Here is a 21595-nt window from a genome sequence, read left to right as displayed (position 1 = left end):
AGGCGCACGTGATTTGCTGGTTTGATAAACGAAATTGAATCCACACGAATTGTTATTAACATTTGATTTTTTACCAGAACCACATGTACTTTTTCAGTGTAATCGGAATTAGATTAAACATGTCAAATGTATCCTTTTTTCAGGTGTAGATTTAACTGCTGCCTGGTACGAGGAGTGAAGAAACGTAGAGCCATCAGGGACTATACCTCATATTTGCCAATGTATTTATTCCTTGATACATTATGTTAGTATAACAATGTACTTAAGTAATAAAATCCCAGATGAAAATCGGATAGCAAATTATCAAGATTGAATATACCGCACCTATTTAATCAATATTATAACTTACATGACGTATTTAATCCCTATCTTAAAAGATATATGGTAACCGACGTCCCTATTTCAATGTCTGCATTTACTAGAACTGTGTTTATACTGATTTTAAAGTTAACGTTCATCTAACGACAATTACTTTTTTGTATTTAAATGACTTATTCTAGTGAGCAATGAGTTTTTTATATCTAGATAACGTTCATTGCTAATAAACATAATTCCTATCTAACATAAGTTCGGTATTGAGTCATTAATTCCATGTCAAACCGAAGACGCTTAAAACATTGTGTATAGTCGGAAGGTCTTTCAATGCAAAGTTCCCCCGTAGTTTCGTATATATAATTTTTGCAGGAACGGGTGAGGTTGAGGTTTTTGTTACAAAATAAAAACTCGTGTTTGAGCCCTCGTATTTTGTGGTTTATTGGCTCTGGTGGGAAAAGCCTTGCGGCGTAAAAACCCACGATGATTTTAGTGTACAATGATTGTGGTTGTTGTCTTAGGGTTATGAATTCTTAGGAAGTAATGCGCGATCGCGCGATTGTGATTGTGTGTGTGTGTGAATGTACGTGTTGGTCCCATCAATAAACCCTGATGGGTGGGAAGTGTGGTTTTGGTGGGGGACACGGTCCCATATCGTCAACCCCGTTGGGTTGGAAGTGGTGGTTTTTGGTAAGGGACACGGTCCCATATCGTCAACCCCGTTGGGTTGGATGTGTATTGTATGTGCCATGGACGGGGATGTGACCCCGCGAGAGACGCGAGAGACCGTGTATCTCGTTCCGCGTCTCCGAGGCAACTGAGCTGGTGTTGAATGCGTGTATGCGCGCGCACGTCGGCCGAGTTCGGCACGAAGCTTGGCGATCATGCCCGAGCGCGACAGCGCATACCGCGTTTGTCGTATCGTATCGTGTGGGTCACACAGGCGCGAGTCGGATTGAAAATGTGTATGTAACAATAACAATAATTCTCGGCGCTTACACCAAACACATTGTGATTTTTAGTTTACCTAAATTTCTTTTATGTATTCTACGAAAGAAAGGAGTGCAAGCTTCAAGCTAGCCATGTGCCAGCCCTCGAAATTCTTGTTCTCGCACTGCAAGTTTTAAATTCACAGAAATTTTTTTTTATTCAATTCGAATTTTCGAACTACAAATTTAGATTCATGAAGGCCCTCACTCGCCATATTACACGAAAACATGATGATATTTTTTTGGTTTTGAACCGCTATAAAGGATCCACCATTACAAATTTTGGAAGTCTGACCTTGGATACGTTATCGGTGACCTAAGAAACCTCCGCCCACGATTTCTACCAGGATTTGAACATTTTCAATTTTTTCTTCTGCCATATTGGATTCGTCATTTTGAATTTTGCAATTCTGACCACAGATTTGTGACCAAGCACCCAATAAACCTTCGAGTATAAATTTTCAGAAAAATCCAAAAGTTTTTAGTTTTTTGTCAGCATATCGAATATGCCATAATTAAATTTCGTAAATCTGACTTTGGATTCGTGATAAGCCGCCCTAAAAACCTTACGGCACTAATTTTTATTAAAATCTATTTATCCATTCTCAATATATTATTATTTTATTTTTCGGAAATTTTTTATTCAAGTATCTCAAAAAGCACTAAACCAATCAAAGCCAAAATCTAATCCGTTCTAAGTTTGGCAAGGCGGAGTCGATTGAGACCAAAATCATTGAAATTCGGTGATTCGTTGTCAAGATATCGTCGGACAAATATTGATCACACACATACATACATACGTCGATCCACAAATGGTCGGAGGTGATTCTCTGAATCTCAAAACGTCGAGATCCAGTGAAAACTCGACTTTTTATTTTCGGGGTGATTGCAATAACTTCCTTTTTTCTTTGAAAACAGCGAAATGGTAAGTTAAAACAAAAGATTCGTATTTGTCGCAAAAAATCTAGTATCCTTATTCTCGATTTTAGAATACTATTTCAAATTTCAACTCATGTTGATAATTGAACAAGCAAAGAGGTATTATGAAAGGCATGAAATACCCTTCAACCGGACGTAATACAATTTTTACTATTCAACAATTTGGCCGTGTATTTCATTAGTTGAATTCTCTAACCTTACTTTTTTCCGTCGACTACCAATTTTGAAACTCTAAAAAAATCTGAGTGTGTATTTTTACTAATTGTATATCAACCAACCAATTTCCCAAGTGGATTAATAATGGGACCTTTCTAAAACAGTTCGTTCTGCTTGATGCCTTATTATGACTGTACTCACCAAGGTATGGAGTAATTTGATGGATTAGGATTCTGCAAATATTTAAACTCATATCATTAGTTGATTTCTTTTTTTTGACGTGGCACTTGAAAACTCGAATCTCACAGTTAGCCAACCAGCTACTGGTACTCAGTCATATATTGATTTCTACCTATTTCTACAATACAGATTTCTGTGTTTCAGCTAATATTTTTTATTAGAAGAAAGAGTTATACTTTCTACATGTAAAATATCCAAATGAAGCATAAATTGAAACTTTCGATATTTGCAGAACGGTAATTTACAAAAGAACCCTATACTTTGGTGCGTATCGTCATGAGGCAAGATCAAACTTTTTTAAACAGATTGCATCGCAGGTTCATTTTGAAAATTGGCGAGCACTTGATAATTAGTAAAGGAATACAAAGATGTTTTTATTAGGATTACAAAATCATTAGTCAATGACAAAAGAAAGATCAAATAATTCAACTAATAAAATTCACTGCTACTTCATTAACCCTAATTGTTCACTTGGGATGAATACATACCACCCCACACATTTTTCAAACTCCTTGTTTTCAAACTTCGCCGATATTTCACAATATTCAAACAATCAATAAACTTTGGTTAGGAAAACTGAGAGAGCTTTTTCTGCAATTCTTAAACAGTACCTAGATATTTTTTTTTTAGATTTTTAAAACTCATTCCTGAAGCAGGATGTCACTTTTTCGGACCCGGGGTGAATTTCATCCTCTGTGACCGTTATGCCTTTCCTACTGAAGTGCGAGCAATCATGGTTAATCTCAAGATATAGTCACTACAAGGAAAGCACGTGTGACTATTTTTGAAATTTGATATCATATTCTAGAATCGATAATATGAATACATTTTTTTCGTCAAACATGTATTCTTTTTTCACCCATAGAATACAAACTAAAAAACAAAAAAAAAGCAGGCCAATTCAAATTGTTGATCGATATTTTATATTTTCGTACCTTGAATTTTATAACGAATTTTGAATAAACAGATATGGAATTATGCGCCTATGACGAATTTAAAAATAAACCTATGAGAAAAACGTGCAGTAAATATACGTATATTTTGGTCGCATGAACGAAATATGATGATATTTTGACATTTCTGTATTTATTTCTTTTTATGTACGATTTGTTACTCTGCAATTAGTAAGGTTTTCAGCTGCACACTGAGTCATATTAAATAATACATCAGTATTCTATCAGTAACTGACTGAAACCAAGTGATCAAGCGAGAATTTGATAGAGGGTAAAAGCAAATATCAAATAACCATAACCGACAGTACACAGTGCTCGTATGCCAATATTCAGTAGTTTTGTCATACTTTCATACGGTATTTAAATATGTAATAACGAATTGTTAAAAACATGTCAACGAATTTTTTCATTCTGGCCTGGACGGCCAAGGGAATAGCGAGTTGTACTTCCTGGTTTGTCGGAACATATGACTTTTATTCAATTTTTAATAATAATCTTACTTTCACACTTGAGACACTTGCTTAGCGATTGATGTATTTTTCGCTAACTATAACGTGATAAGCATTTTGTATCCACATACATCACACACAAGTACGGTGGAAGCGCCATTTCTAACCACTATGTCATCTCCAACCAGACATGTGAAACGTTTTTGTTGCAACAGGTCCCAAATCTATTACTATAAATCTATTTAGTTCTATGTTGAATTAATCAAAGAAAAAGATATCATATTCAATATGGAAACGGAAGGTTTTATCACCGAATTGTCGGAAAGTCAAACTCTACAGCAATCAACGCGAACCAAATATTTTGGTACCATTTATCCCTTTGTCGCACGGTGGTACATACATATATTTCATACCTATATTTCATGGTTCGAGTCTAGATTTGCGATTAGCAGCCCGGAAAAGCCCCGGTACGCCTCGTAAACATAAAAAATATGACTTACAACAATGTGTGCAACAAAGGCTTATAGCCATCAGTTGCATTGTAGGTCATGGATATGGTCACAAATATATCAAGTGATGGCCACATGCAGTACTAGGGTGCCTGAAACAGGTACGTCTACTCACTCGTATTGAATATTTTCATCGGGTACATATGGAATAAACTATGAGAAGGTAAATGGTATTAGTCTGAGCATAAACTAGAATTGTGTTACAAACTGAAATACCATGTAGGCAACAATAAAAACATTTAAAATCAATAACTGAGAATAATCATTTGTGATTCTTTTGATTGCAAAAAAATTGAGCACCGAGCCAACTTTTCTTAATACGAATGATAAAGATTCGCAGTCTGTTGTGTTCAACAAGGTTTTATACAAAATAGAGATTTTGCAAGAAATTAAAGAGTCTGATAAAATATTAATTTTTGATGGTTCAGAAAAAAATTTCAGAAAAATCTGCTTGATCAGTGTTTCGATCTAGATCTCTTACAATTAGTAACTATTAGAAATAATGATTCAGATCTTTCCGCTCTACACTGTGTCACTTTATTACACCGACCCCTATATACTCTACTAGATCTCTGTTATCTTGTACCTCTCCGAATAAAATTTTCTTCATTAGATGTTCATTATCATAAACGTGTTCCAACCGCTTTGTTAAGCGTTAAATCACTTCTTCTGCGATTCTTCGTGTACCTCTGGACATTCGATGAGACAGGTTTGTAATCACTCTGAAAAGGCCTTTTCACTTTTGTCAATTAGATTGTTGAATTATTCGATTCTCAGGCTACTTTCTTATCATAACACCATGATGAGTATTGAAAGGCATGTCGTCGCAGGATACCCAAACTGATAATCTAAGCAAAGCTAACGATTTATCATGAGAAAATTTTCTGCGAAGTATATACTAATAGACGAAACGAGCAAGACTTATATTTACACTGAAAGTAAGTCAAAAGTGAGTTTGCCCAATTTTAAGAAATATAAGAATATATTTTTTGCTTCAAATCTTCAAAATATCCGGCGTTTTAGATAAAATAAGTTGAGCGCTCTCGTCTGGTAAGCATTCCAGGTAATTTACATCACGGGGATGTGATTATTAGCTGCTCAAATAGTGAATTTGGTCATTTCAGAATTAGAAATTGTTATTAACTTTTTCAAACTGAGATGATCGTAACGCACACATCTGATACCCATACTGTATGAACATGGCTATCCTGATTATAGAATTTCCAAAAAAATGAAATGGCTAGATTACAATCATAGAATGCAGTCACACTTGTTTGTAAACGCTTTTTCAATTCATCAGTATGTACAGAAAGAGAAGAAAAAACAACGTAAATTGCAAAAACGTAATTAACAAAGAACAAGTAAAATTTTTTGTTACGTTGAATGGTAAATCAGAAAATTATGAGTATCTTGAAAAATAAACGACCATAGCAGAAATCGGATGTAGCATCTGTGATTAGTGATCTGGTAACTTGAATTACTAGACAACCCAGAGACTCTAAACACTTTACGTGTAGTCTTTTTTCTCGCCTTTTCGAATTTTGAGTTTAGTACTTTGCTATTAACAATAATTCATGATTTTGGATTGGATTAGCCACATGTGTAGTAGTAAAGAATGCGCTTCAGCGAAGAACCATCAATCAATTTCAAAATAAAGCACATGAAACAAAAGTCGATAAGATAATAAGAGAAATTAGCGGCAACATGTTCAGGACGGCTAGGTGGTATAATGACGTAAGCCTCCTAAATCATCTAACAACAAGTCTTTTTCTCGAGTTACCATAAATTTTCGAATTTATGACTTAATTAAACTCATTTGACAAAAAAAAATTGATTAAAACATATATATCACCAAAATAAATAACCGTGCACTTTCTTATATGCATCAGTAGTGCATCACAACGTGTGTACTTACGTACCTACTATACGTGCTTAACAATGGATAAGGTGCTCTAGCAAGGATACATTAAATTTTTGGTTATATTTGATCATTTTGAAACTGAACAATAGACTAGGAACCGTGTAATATATGAGTAGGGAAGTCTGGTTGTAACAATACTGTGCAGATTTCAAGCCACACTCTGTATGGAGATCTAACGCTAGGACTCACCATAGTCTGTACCTAGGTACAATCTAGTGCGTGTCACAGAAATGAGACGTCATACATAAAATCAGCGTGAAATATACTTATAACACAATTTCGAATTGTTGAACAGAATAATAATTAACTATTCAGTTTTTGAAATCAAAATAAAAACGAATTAAGGCTCTTATAAGGTACAGTAGAATCTCGATTATCCTACCGCTCAATTATCCGAACCATGACTTGATTTATCCGAACGCCGACTCGAAAAATACGTTTTCGGAGCGAAATATACATATTGCATGATAACAAATGTGAAGCAATCGTTCATCAATTGGCAATAGACAACTATATAAGAGAAAAGTAATGAAATAATCGTTCGGTGTTTGAAACAGGTTTAATATGTATTTGGCTGTTTAATAGAGCCTGTTTGTCGATGTAAATTTGTTTTGTATATAGGTATTATTTTACCTGAAGATAAAATTGAATTTCGGTTACCCGAACTTTTGATTATCCGAACTAAGCTCGGTCCTAATTAGTTCGGATAATAGAGATTTTACTGTATATGGTTCAAATAAAAGTTTCTTTATTTTTTCATGTAAATGATGTAGATTTATTATTTGTAAATTGAATGTCATATATGGGGTAAGATCATCAGTGTCCTGAGAAACTTAAGACACTATAAACCTAAGTTTACTATAATAATTGTACTTTCCGCAAGCATTATGAATTCTTACTCAAAATTGAAATGATGCCTTATCCTTGACACAACTATAAATAATCGAACGCTAAAGAACATTTGATGTAGCTATTACTATGATTAGTCCAATTGATTATCTGATTGTTATTCATTACAGAATACTAAATTCTTGAGTGAATTATTTTTAAGATGTTGGGAATGTAATAATTGCAAACAGGAGCACAGACATACTATGTATAACGTCACATCGCCATGTAGAGTTCGAAATGGAACCTATTTCGCGAATGTTGAGAACACACAACTGAGACTAAGAAGAATTATCCAAAGCATTGGGTAAACAATAGAATTGTCGGAATTATTTTGTCCGATATGTTTAATTTTTCAGTATGATGCATAACTTATCCGGTCGGCAGCAAGAAAAAAATTTATTATGTGAATAACCATCAAGCCTATGACACATACTCTTTGTGGTTGTAATTTAAGAGAACGTTATCTTCAAATTCCATATTTTTTAATAGATAACGATTTATTGGTCAGCACATTCATTGTTCATTATATGCTTTCTGCACAGAACTTAATTTAACAATGAGAAGAGAAGACGCATATCATAGATCACACAGAATCGTGTATTCTAACATTCATAAGCTTGGCTAACAATTCATCACGAATCCAAGTAATATTATATTATAATATTATTAGTATTAGTATCTAAGTATCAACATAACTATTTGCTAAGCTTAAATCTTCTAGTGAGAAATGCAATGATTTTTGTAGATCAGAGAGTCGACTCATGAAGGGCAATTATGGGGAAATGTGAAAACTTCAAATTGACTGGTTCAATAACAGCATCAAGCCATATTTCCATTGAATTTTTCGAATGTGTTTTTCTTTCGCTCTCACTAGTATGCATTATGAAATTCCCTTCAAAAACGGCCGATATTGGGAAAAGCTGCAAACAGTGGTGTCGTGGCGGTGGGTTGATGATCTCCAATACTTTTCAGCAAGTTTCCTTGCAGAAGACTGTCCAGTGCTTTTTGTACAGTCGGATCATTGAGCAACGGCGACGGAGTTACTCCAGAATTTGGGGCTGCTGTAGTTGGTGCGGGTGTTGGAGCTGCTGGCAGAATACAATATATTTACAGGTTTTATGATTCATCATTATAAAAAAATCTTGACTGCTAGTTATCTTAGTCAAGCTGAAACAATCAAAACAAGTCAATACGCAAATTCAGTAAAAATATCGACAGAAGTCTAAAATTTTGTATAAAGCAATCTTTTGCTAATAGGAAGCAATAAGTTCATTAAAAAATTGTTTTCCGGTGGAGTCACTTTTCATATGCTTAGCCGGGGTTGGTCTTTGGATCAAAACTGACCACTAAATTCTTATATTTTCCAATTTGTATCAATTAATAAAACTCATTCGATGCAATGACAGGTTTAGTTCAATGAAATAACATTTATCAAAATTTGAAGGACAAACTGTGATGATCAGGGATGTATAGGATCACACTGTCTGGGTACTTGCTCATGTTCCAAATATTGGTACCCAAATTCATCCGAATTTAGTACAGGGTGTCCCATTTCAAATTACGCACCTGAATACCTCGTTAGGGGGGCCACCAATCCGAAAATAATCCTTGCAAAAGTTGTTGGGTTCAAAGGGAGACATTGGATGGTGACTTTCAATTTGACCTTGACCTTCAAAGCCCTCTGAAGGTCAGATCAAATTTTTTCAAACTAGAAACCTCTATTTTTGACCACGGATTCGGAAAAAGTGCAAAATTTTACGTTTAGATGGGTACTTGAGGCTCTTTTTTGGAATTACTCTTAGAGGTTAGTTTAAGGATAAAATAATTTAAGTTAAGCTAAATTTTGAAAATTTTAAGCTTCACAAAATTTAAAAAAATTGTCAAAGTTTTCAAAATTCACAAGATTTTTACGTCCGGCGTTCCGCCAAACGTGTTCCCCATCTTTTGCTACCTGCTAACTCTCCCAAATTCCCCATAGCAACCTCATAGTCTCCATCCTGTCCTCCTATTTCTATCCAGCGCTATCGCCCGTACTCTGCTAATTCTATTCCTCACTGTTCTGGATTCTCATACCTTTCGTATACTTGTACTCTTTGTCCAAGCACTTCAATTCTAAAGTCCGTCTAATACACTTCTATTCCATTCTCCGTCAAATAACTCCAATTCCAACATTCAAACAATCCACTTCGTTCAACTATACATTTAAATACGTCACTATTCCAATAAAGCATTTATACATTCAATCGTAAAGCTTCCTTACATCAAGTCTCACTACTTCCTCCATTCCTTGACTCGAGAACAGCGACGAGATCGGACACAAAAGATGCCCGAAACAACATCTCGGGTGGGAGACATGCAGCGGCGCTCGTCAGTACCTCGGCTCTATGACGTAACAAAATTTTGAATTGAAAAATTTTCAAAATGTACAAAATTTGGCCAAATTTAAAATATTTTGTTCTTGAAATAACCTCTGAAAGACATTCCACAGAGGCTCAAGTACCCATCTGGACATAAACTTTTGCGCTCCCTCTGAATCCAGGGTCAAAATAGGGGTTTCACTTAAAAAATTCGATTTGACCTTCAAATGACCTTGAACGTTAAGGTCAAGGTTAAACTGAAGGTCACCGTCTGACGTACCTCTTCGAACCCAACAACTTTTGTTAAAATGTATTCTCACGGATGTTGCGTCCACCTTCCTAATGTACTCGGTTCAGTATTATTGTTGTACCGTGGCAGTAGCAGGACCTGTTATTGACTTCAAGTACGCCTTTTCATTTAGACAACATCATATGCGTTTTCGGACTTTTTCTTGCTTGCACGGTTAAGTTGGCCAACGCAAAGCATGTTAAAGGTATGAATTCGCGGCCTTCTTACGAAATATTAATGACTAGTGTGTCGTATCAGACGGTATATATTTTATCATCCGCCAGGGAACATATATGTTGCTTTGTGTTGAGCGACTTTACCTTCGAAGCAATAAAAAGGTAAAAATGCATATGACGTTGCCTAAACGAAACGGCATGCTTAAAGTCAAGAACAGATCCCAATTGAAAACCTTGTCTCTGAACGTATACATATAATGGCACCACAAGCCATGTAGAGTGCAATGAATAAAGCAATTGTGACCCAAACATCATGGCGTAAGCTCAATGAATCTGATAGTCTTATGGCATTGATGATAAGAATTTTTTTTACCAATACCTTTTAATTACTGATAACAAAGGCTGTATTACTCTTATTCAACTCATTCGTAGTGTCTACCAAAATGTCAAATCGAAATCGCCTCAAAATTCCTATCAAAGGACTAGAAAACAGTTATAAATTTGATCATTTAGACATCCTGTCATTACACTGTTCTAATATTAACTGTCAAAAAACAGTCTATGACAGAAGTAGTTCTGTAGAAGAAGTTACTTGTACCCCAGTTTGCTGGTGTGACTGGTGTTGGAGCTGGAACTGGGCTGGGCACGGCTCCCGGAATAAGATTTGGTTTGTTACTGTTCAAGATGTTCAAAATTCTAGATTGAAGTTCAGCCTGCTTTGGGTCGCTTGCAACAGGTGTGGCAGATGCAAGATCTTTTGCATCTCCAAGTTCAATTTGGACCTGCTCTTCACGTTTCATTTCCAAGTACTTTAAAACTCTATCGTACTGTAGAACAGTTAACTGCCGGTTATCAGCTAACATGTTCAGTAAAACTTGTACAGCATCAGGATGACGATCTGTTGCACGTGGTACGTTTATTGGTACGGAGCGTGAACTTCCTGCTCTGTAGTTTGTGAAATCATGGTTTATCAGAGCAATCGCATCTTCGACGGGCATATTTCTATGTTCTGAAAAAAAGAAAATAACTCAAAGATAATAAAGATACCAGAACGCGTAAATGTTTTCGTCTTTATAAAATTTTCAAATCTCAAAATGAATGTCACCAATTACAATTCATTAATCGATATTTTGTAGCTTTGATAAAATATTAAAATTGTTATCAGCATTGTGGCGATTGAAATATTGACAGTGGATGTAGAATCAATATTTTGATGGCGAATCTTGTCATAGATATTATCACAGAAAGACAAACGTAGATGTATAAATATAAACTGTAATTGAATAGAGATATTAAATTATTCGCAAAATACACGGTAAGTAATATTACTGTAATTCCTTCACTATACGGTGCTAACTTTTTCCTCAGTATATCAACAGAGCACTCGATGAACTTGTGATGAAGCTGAAACTAGCAGCCAGAGATAGCAGCCGAACATGTTCAAGTCTTTGGAAATACAAACATGCAGTTTAGCTTCATTCTCATAAATCTATAAAAGTATTTCGGGTTCAAGGTATTTCACAAAATTTTCATTTCGGACTTCACTACCTTTGGTCCAGCCGGAATAGATATGAGACCTTTTCAAAGATTCCACCACGGCGCCAATTTTTTTGTAGGATTTTCGGACCTATGGGAACATGTCCTCAAGTATTCGTATTTTTCAATTGTGTAATTGTTCAAAATCTCTAACTATATTACTCAGTCAAGCATTATTGTAAATTGGAAATTTTTCGACCTAGTTCATATGTAAACGTAATTATATTGAATTGTAGGAGGAAATAAATATCAGTTCAGCAGGAGATGAATGACGTCAAGCACATCATGCTAAGAAACAGTTCTCGACCGATGGGGCTGAACAAGTTTGTCGCTGTTCATATGCGTTCGTTCAACGGTAGAGCGAAATTAGCCGTTCCGTCGCAGGATGGGCAATGGACGCAAGTAGTTCGACTGTAAACCCATCTCGTCCAATAAAGAGTTCACTCAATACTACGGTCGAATATAATCAAAATTACTAAGCTTTCTCCGACCGTCGACGCAGAATCCTTTCCTCGTGATAATTTTGATTCTCGTAGAATTTCTCCTGGAAGTACCAAAAACATGGTAACAAGGTCGGCATGACGGAATCAGATCCTAATAGAGACGATTCTTGTCTTCTCCTTGAGGGAGATGTCCACAACAACGATTTGGTTTTGAATGTCGAAATATTAGAAATGCACGGTATAGATAAGCTCGGTGATGCGATAAAGGAATGTACGCCAACTAAAAAGTGTTGCGATCGAGAAAAAGAGCGAACTCTGATCTATGGTTCGCAAATTAACGATTATAATCGAATGCGACCCCGCGGAGATTCGTTTGAGCACGAAATGTATGGCTTCAAAACTTCCCAAACAAATTGCATTTACTGGGCAAGTCTTCTTCTTTCGCCAGAGTAGTAGTAAGTTACGGAGGACGGGGTAGAAGATGGGGGCATTACGTCGAATATTCGTATCAGGTCACGGAATGAATTTGACGATACGAAAAAAACGAATAGGCCAAGTCTGATAAATTTGAATGAGATCCATATCTGATTGTATGCGTTGTGGTAGAAAATTGTTGATTGAGACCACACGGATGAGGTACGGGGTGTTACAGTGGGCATTCATAAAACGAAGAATACGATAGGACACCGTTTACTTGAAAATCGGACCGGAAGATGCCATATTCTGACTTTAGATTCGGATTCATCGATAAAAAGTACGCAAGAAAACATGTTTCGCATGCCGAGTTCAGACACTTTTTTCTTCTTTGTGGGCCTCTGTAAGTTTCTTATCTTTGTAGATTATGCCTCCTGGCAATGTGATAGCTAATATGGGTTCATTCACGCCCTTCTAGCTAAAGGCTGTTGCTACTAGTGTTATAAAACTTTATGTTGAAATCAGGGACATACCTTTCTGACAGTGACAAAAAAAATTCACATGATCATACCAGGCTATCTAGAAAATATGCACACCCTCTGAATAAAAAAAAAATTATATTTCGAGGGTGTGCAATTCGTCTAGACTGTGGAGTACGATGTGAATTTTTCTCAGATAGTAGCACTAACGCCCACTAAAACCTCGTAGTTACAAATTTTTTGAACATTATCACTCTTACAATAAAATATGTACTGAGAATGTTTCCGATACACGGGTATTTTAAACGGGAAAATCCATCCTGTTGGCGGCACGGGTTAGAGTTGAGGTGAGAATCTGAAAAAATTACAATTATTTGAAGTTGATTTGGAGGGTGAACCGGAAAAAAATCGTCAACACCCTAAATAAGTGTTAACCTAATATACATGTGTAGTATAAGGCACTCTCTAATCTCTATTTTCCCATCGGAGAACCAAAAACGCCTATTTGCACCAGGTTCCATCACGTAACGCCGTCTACAGGTAAAATCAGTGTGGTTAGAGGAGGGGATGAGTCCATAGACTTGAAATGGCCACGTCCGGTTACATGCCTCGTATTATTTATTAGAAATAATTATTTTTCTTGTAGTTTTGCTTGCACAAAGGAATACTGGAAATAGGATGAACATTTTAAGATTCGGTGATCGTTAGCGCCGAAACTATTTATAGAAGAGGGTCCCACCCATGGAGACTTTTTTTCAGAATGACAACATCTACAACACATCAAAAATCCATTAAGCTCATAAATGGCTTTTAAATTCCTAATTTTTTCAAATTTTTCTGAGCGAATTGGGTAGGAGGGGGGCGCAGCTTCTCAGACGTGTGACAGGGGAAAAAACTCTCGTAGCAGTCAAAACAACTCGTAACGTGCTTCCGCTAGCGGATAATCTGGGTGTTTCATTGCCAGTAGGATGTTTTCATGACAATGACTCACTTCACAGAATTCGATAACGCGTATTTTGAACAAGTGTATAGAGAATATCGTATACGCCAAGGGAGGGAAGTATATTTGTGTTATGCGCTTTATGCACATCTTGTTTTCGATCTGGCACACCTACGGTGCAGTGGATCTACGATTCATTCTGCAAACATCGCACTCAACTAAAAACCCCGCTTCCCTTCTTAGATGTACAATTAGTACACTGTACGGCAAAGGAAGAAAATGGGCCATTTGTAGTGAGGGTCAGATGAAGGTGCACGAGTCGGAGTCGAGGGTGCTGATGGTGCTTTTTATCTTACCCGAGCTAGAAATTGCCCCCCCCCCCCCCCCCTTGCCCCGCTGCGGCACACCCTGTGTCAACAACCGACAATAAGTTGACAATCTTATAATAAGGGACTTACCTACCCAATGAACCCTCTTTGTGCCGCACGAATTTCGGCAAATAAATTGCACGGATGAGGAAGTACAGAAAACGGGACGAGAGAGTATGATAAGATGTTTTCCTCGGCTCTGAGTGATCCGTAGGGTCCGTCATGTGAACAAACAGCTTGGAGCTACCAAGTCGACGAAGAGTCTGTAAGAGGATAGGCCTACGATGCGATGGTGATGCAGTATCCTCCTGCGCAAGAGACAGCTGCAGGACCGTACACGCGCATAAAAAAAGCGAGCCAGACTTGTAGTAATGTGGTCGGACACATTCGCGAGCGATGCGCTGTTGTACTGTATTCGCGTCAAAGGATAGTGGCTTACGAGCGTCTGTACAACGAAGTGGTGATGCGGTCTCAGAATCTTCCTACTGAAGAAACGGCTGGAGGACCGTACAAGCAACCCAAAAAGGGAGCCAGACATGAGGTAATGCGATCGAGCGCCTTCGCGAGCGAAACGCTGCTGTACCGTACTTGCGTTTGGGGACAGCGGATTGCGAGCGTCTGGACTACGAAGTAGTGATGCGATCTCATAGGTTTCCTGCGGTAGAAACGGCTCGAGGACCGTACATGCCCGCCAAAAAGTGAGCCAGACGTGAGGTAATGCGGTCGAGCACCTTCGCGAGTAAAACTCAAGACCAGGAAGGAGGCAATTCCGATCGCTTCCGCTCGTAGTGCACACGATATTGTTTGTTCGCCCCTTTTGAAGACGCGAATATTGAAAAAAAAACATCAGCACCATTGAGTTATTTAGCTATACACGGGAAAAAACGAAGCAGTAAATGTATATTTAATGTTTTATGAAATATATTTCTTAGAACAATTATTGACATGACAGCAACTGATAGTACGTATTTGTAACGTAAAGAGGCGCCGTATTCATTTCGGTCTGATTCCAGTGCGCCCGCTAGAGCTGAGTGGGAAGCCCTTGTCCGCCCGCTTTCGAATTGGCCTGAAACGCGCTACTTCACGCCAGCTTTACATGCATGAAATTACGCCTTTTCAAAAGCAGTCGGACAAAAAGTATCGGGTGCATCACGGGAGGAATGAGATTTGACTCGTGTGAAGGCTGCCCTCGCTTCACACTCCTCAAATTCGCCTCCTTTCCACCCTTGATACACAATGTATTATTTTCGGCATGTTACATGTCTCCAGCGTCCGATATGTCGCTGATTAAATTTCAACTGCAAGGTAGCTTCAAGAAGTTATGATCCCATACTGTAACGTTTAAGTTTCTGAGAGCACAATACTCGTTATTACCCATGCTGGTGGAAGTCTTTGTCTTTGTGTTGGTCAAATAAATCTCGAAATAATTAGGAGAAGGAGCTCTATCTTGGAAAGATGAAGGATGATGGTTAGCCTTTTCCTGATCAATGATCCCAGTTTTTTCCAGAACTATATTTCTGGTTGAGGCAGGATTTCACTCCGTAGCAGCGGATTTTACAGACGCAGGTTCCAATGATTGTCGTCCGTGCTTTCTCGCCGACTCAGGTTTTTACACCACCCCTGTGTTCGTGACAGATTCAGACGCACCAATTTACCGTTGCTGCAGTTTTCCAAACGCGTGCTTCAAAGATTGCCGTCCCTGTCTTTTTATAGACCCAGATTTACACCTTCCTCGTGATCGTCACAAATTCAGCCGCACTGATTCACAGTTGCTATTCCTAATACTGTTTACGGACTCGGAGTTTTAAACCCGTCGCCGTGTCCCGCCGCTAATTATGGATTTTACTTCTAGTAGCTTACCAATCTGCTTGATTTGCTCTGTCTAGCTAGCAGTCGCAGAGTTTTACCTCATTGCTGCCCAACAGATGTAGGATTTTATACTGTTGCTGCATTTTGAGTAGCCTTGAGCAAACTGTTAGCAGAGTAAGGATGCAAGGTATTGTATCGTAAAATATGCAGTGAATTAATCAAATTCAAGAAAACATTAAGTTTTGGCGCCAAATGCACCACACGGTCACGCAAGCAGAGTTTGTAAATAAAAATAATAACTATGAGTAATAGCAAAATAATGATTAACGCGATTATTAGGTTACGCTCCTGATTAAAATAGTCTTGTACTTCAACTGTTCTATCTCATTAAGGCTTGAAATTCCTTACATTTTCTCCTAAGGTTGATAAAGCCGCTACACAGCTATCCCATGAACTCTAATGAATTTATTGCATTGAAGAAGGCGCTTTGCCTGTGAATTTTTCTATGTATGATTTCGCTGTGAATCTAATTTTAAGTTTATTTAGCTGCCCGGCAATACCGTGGTGAGTCAGCTCATTACCGTGCCAGAGATTTGATTTCCGAAAGTAACGAGTCAGTCGGGTGATATGCCATGGGTCTGCTGATTAACGTATCCAAAACACTAATATTTATACCCAACTTTCAGTGCCGCGGACCATGTCCGAACAACGAAACGATTAGTTCCACTTCGTGCCTTGACCGCCCATGTGCATTGTCCGGTGTCTGCGTGCTTTGACAGTAGGCTGACAAGGAGAGGGCGCGAGCATGGGGTCACGGATTTCAGAGCCCTTCTGAGGTTGAAAAATACTTCGAAATAGTAAACCACAGGCCAAGTAGGAGCACCCAATTCTCAGTCGTTTTCGAGAAAAATCGATTTGAAAATCGTAGCCCTAACAAATAATTTTTCCTCTTTCTTGCCACCTGACAACGCACATTCACCTACCAACAATTTTATCGATCTATTTACAGAATGAGTGGATTGCGACACCATTATTTTTCATTCTTAAACACTGATTTATTATATCACGCATCGTATTTTCGTCTCGAAACCAGTTTGGTTCACAATCAATTCAGCGCTCTGAAATGTCACAATATGTTGAAATATGCTTGGTTTGCCGCCAAATTGATAGAAGAACTACATTTGTATCCATTAACGACGTATGTTTTCCGCTGTCGCTTTTGAAAAAAAATTACTGGTGTGAGAACGATGCAATCATAAAATGCGCATAGTGTAAGGAGAATTTATGTTTTTCATGCTTTTATGATAAGTACCATCCGAATACATGCAACACCTGTACAGACGGCAATGGTAGCGAATAATAAGGCATTGTCAACCAAGATACATTCTAAACAAAAATATTTTCTGAATCAAAATACATTATAAACCTTTGTAACATTTTGTAGTAAATCAGTTTTTAACAATGAAAAATAATGGTGTTGCAATCCACTCATTTTGTAAGTAGATTAAAAAAATTGTTGTAGGTGAACATGCGTTGTCAGGTGGCAAGAAAGAAAAAATTAATAGATAGCGCTACGATTTTCAAATCGATTTTTCCCGAAAGCGGCTGAGAATTGGGTATTCCTGCTTGGCCTGTGGTTTGCTATTTCGAAGTACTTTTCAACCCCAGGAAGGCCCTGAAATCTGTGACCCCAAGCTCGCGCCCTCCCCTTGTGAGTGCGACCGTGTGGTCAGCTGTTGTTGCCTGTTCGGCTGGCCGGTGTGGCGGCCGAACACGTTACAATATGTGGAGCAGAACCATTTAGAGAAGTTGGGATTTAGCTATACTCTAGATCAGTTTGTTCTATCCGTGGAAAATAAAGAGGATATGAGCCTTCTCACACATTATTTTACTTCAACAACTCAAATAGTGTTGTTTGATTATATGTATTTCGGACTCCTTAGACTCCCACATTATTTATGATTTCCATTAAGGAGGGATTCTAGTCTAAAGGGCTAAATATCAGGCATTTTTTCGGGTTTAATAATAAAAGAAATATTTTTTCACCATCTGAACTATTTTTTACAATCTTTTTTCATTGATTTTCACGAACTGACAATGACGTTTTTGTTAAAAAAAAATAAGAACTGAGAAAGTTATGGGCCTCCAAAAATTGCCGAGAAAAAAAAACGGATTGAGATGATTGACATGATTCTAGTGCTCTCATTAATCCAAAACAGATATAAAATCGATTTTCTTGATCAATAAGCATGTCATTCTGACCGGGACACCAAAAAAAATTTAAATTCAGAAATGTCGACCGTCTCAAGTAAAAATTAATTTATTACCGTAACTTTTTTTCCAATATTGTAAATTTTGAAAAAAAATTGAAATACATTATCATTATTTAGCGATTCCCGAGGTCTGGGCTATAGAGTTATGAAGATCCATACCAAGTTTGAAGTCAATCGGTTATGTAGAACTCCAGATTTTATTTGAACCGAATTCAAAAATGTAGTTCTGATATGAACATGTTTAAAGTTTTGACCTCGGACTTGACGTTGATTTCTGCATCAGATGAAATGGAATTTTTTTTCAACTTTTGATCCGCGATTCATGAGGTATGTAGGTGGCCTTTCGTCGCAATTACAGCTTCTTCATACGCTGATGTTTCTAGCCTTTAACTCCACTCGTTCTAAGTGTATACCAGGCATTTTTTCACTCGAGTGCCCATAACTTTCTCAATTTTTGGAAATTCGACATCGGCTTTAAGCCAAAACATACATAAAAGATGTAACTCTACTAATATGCAAAAAAAAACGATTTTCTCAAATTTCTAAACTACAATACCCCCTTAGTGAAAAGCATTATTTACTTAATCTTCATGAATCAATCGCATCTATGGATGGTGATTCGCTCTGGAATTTAGTAGTTTAAGATAATAAATTTCTAGGGTATCTATGACAAGATTCGACAAAATTGATCGATCGGATTGGAAGGCCAAATATTTGCCTTCTATTCTGCAAGATACGTAAAGATCGGACTATTTCACCTATACAGACTACAGTATCAGGGACATTAATCATAGTAATCACAGGTAAACTATCCTGTTCTTTGCGAAACTCGAGAATACACTGTTTTTAGTATTTCGTGATATAGGCGGTTCTTCGCATATTTTATGAAATAGCCCTTTCTTCTCGCCAGTGATCAATTGAAAAATTATTGAAATTATATGGACTAGGCACACGTGAAAATGATAGCTCTATATTAGATAAACAACCACAATGCTTCTTGAATATGCAAAAGAAATTTGGTGGATCACCTCTGATGAAATTGAAAACATAATCATAAACGAGGAGAAAGTGATTCACAATACCTTGAGGTAGCCCGTGTAAGATATTAAGAGTGAGAGATCTGTGTTCTTGATTTATATGCGTGACCACAACGGCATACAAACATCCACGACTAGCGATATTTCCAAGAACACGACTCAATGGGACATCTTCGTTAGGAAATAATAAATCCACTGTAAGACCAAGTTTCTTCAACCTCATTTCTATCGCCTCCGCATACTCACTATAAATTTCATAACAATAAATATGAATGGTTTTCAAATTGTTGTTGAAGAATAAGTTAACGCCGAATGTCAAGCAAGGCCAATGCATTTTTTATACAGTACTTACGTTAAAACCTTGCTCACCACGATGATCTCGCAATCGTTCTTTTCGGCTGCAACTGAGGATTGGTAATCAATTGCGCCAGAGAGTGACCTGAAATATAAGATTGAAAAACGAAGAAATAAATTATGGGTCTAAAATGCATTTAATTATTGAAATAGAGTGAACTGTAATGATCTCTCTGATGAGAAAACACTTAACATCCTGTTAAGTCATAGCTTGTTCTATTCCTCATCCGTAAAAAAAATGAAGAGGTTTAATTAGATCCGAATCTTGTCTTTATCTAATATGAAATGTATAATATGGCGAGGGAAAATCACCTACAGTTGAAATACTATGACGAAGAATTTAACAAATTCGAAATTTTATGCAGTCTTGTGCCATAACTCTCAAAAATTGATTCTAGATTTGCTCAATGCATCTATAATCGATGTTACCCCCAATTTTTTTTTTTTAAATCCTTCTGCAAAGGAATAAAAGCGGGTACACGGGAAGCCGTATAGTCAGTCTTCCATAAGTATTCAAGAAATATCAACGCACTTCCAACATCTCTCTTCACCACACGGAGATTAATCATGGTCGTGCAAAGTTCCATCGGCTATAGCAAGAAACTTATACCCAAGGAACTTGGAGTCATCAACATAAACGGATCGGACTTGTTGCACATCTTCTTCAAGCCATCCTATGATTTGGCTGGCATACGAGTTGCATGTAGAGCTACTAACGCTTGGTTCACACGCAATTACTACGGAATACCATGGAATCCAGGTAACAAATCTCACAAGGATATACAGAAGATTGTATGAAAAATCGTGAGAAATGCGCGTTACGCATACGATGAGGACGAAGGGAAGGAAAAGAAAGCATGACTGACAGAGATCTTCGATGACACAAAATCGGTCATTAATGTGGAAGATTCGCACATTCTGCCCCCTGCATTGGTAAAATTGAAACATATGGAAATGGTGCACTGCCTCGAGTTAAACCATAGTGCATTCCATTAGAAAAGATATATATATATATATATATATTTAGGCGGGTCGTATTAGTATGACGACAGCCCTGAATACATTCTAGCATAAAACTGCACCTTTGAGAACGTCCAGCCACTTAAGGCCCCGCTGACCTGGCATGTCATATACCGGGACCATCTCTAGAAACTATACAGCAACTGCGCATGCGCGAGTTTAAATCCGCCGTCCGTGCAGTCTGGCCACCCCGAATTTCAGCTGTCAACCTTTGTTTTTGTCGGCCATGTAGTTCATACGCTATTTTGAGGTTAGAGTGTCAAATAATCGAGGTAGTGACTCGCAAAGGCTTGGGAAGTATTTGTCATTGCGCCAGAAAGTTGATTCTTGAAAGAACGGTCGGAATTTAATGCTAATGCTCTTTTACAATTCGTCTTAATCGAGTGAAACAAGAAATCTGTTTAAATGTTTGGTGCTTGGAAGAAACAAAGCAGGTAAGTAGGGACAATTTATTCAATCATTTTCATTACTTCATACATTAAGAATAAAAATGACATTTTTTTCTATCAACAGACAATGCAGTAAGAATAATTGCATCTCTGCTATTCGCTGATATCTGCTCCCCCTATTCAATTCATGACACATGCAAACATTATCACTTCTTTTGTTGGTTGTTGGAAGAAGTTGTGGGTCTTACAGTTTCTTTTAATTTCATATCGCGTGCAACATATCTTTTAATCAACTTTGTCACTCTCTGGTAATTTCAGAAGGTAACATTAGATTTGATGATTCTTGATTGTT

At 37.4% G+C, this 21595-nt stretch overlaps 2 protein-coding genes across 7 annotated transcripts in view; one reads left to right on the top strand and one right to left on the bottom strand.

The window, feature by feature from the left end:
• LOC124411800 (SET and MYND domain-containing protein 4-like) overlaps positions 1-526 on the top strand; it is a 63143-nt gene extending 62617 nt beyond the window's left edge. For all 4 annotated transcript variants that reach the window (XM_046891267.1, XM_046891259.1, XM_046891275.1 and 1 more), the window contains one exon: positions 144-526. In XM_046891267.1, the coding sequence (XP_046747223.1) occupies positions 144-178 (35 nt within the window). In that variant the 3' untranslated portion in view covers positions 179-526. The remainder of the gene's footprint in view (positions 1-143) is intronic.
• Positions 527-8252: 7726 nt separating this feature from the next.
• Positions 8253-21595, bottom strand: part of LOC124411789 — a 44927-nt gene continuing 31584 nt past the window's right edge. For 2 of the 3 annotated variants that reach the window (XM_046891219.1, XM_046891238.1), the window contains 4 exons: positions 19833-19919; positions 19526-19725; positions 10780-11190; positions 8253-8447 (listed from right to left, as the gene is read on the bottom strand). In XM_046891219.1, coding sequence (XP_046747175.1) covers positions 8254-8447; positions 10780-11190; positions 19526-19725; positions 19833-19919 — 892 coding nt within the window. In that variant the 3' untranslated portion in view covers position 8253. The remainder of the gene's footprint in view (positions 8448-10779; positions 11191-19525; positions 19726-19832; positions 19920-21595) is intronic. The other variant, XM_046891229.1, reaches the window with a different exon arrangement.

Source organism: Diprion similis, chromosome 2 (genome assembly GCF_021155765.1).
Source record: "Diprion similis isolate iyDipSimi1 chromosome 2, iyDipSimi1.1, whole genome shotgun sequence".
In the NCBI taxonomy this organism is placed as follows: domain Eukaryota; kingdom Metazoa; phylum Arthropoda; class Insecta; order Hymenoptera; family Diprionidae; genus Diprion; species Diprion similis.
Note: the sequence above shows the minus strand (reverse complement) of the source record. Positions and strands in the feature narration are given on the sequence as shown.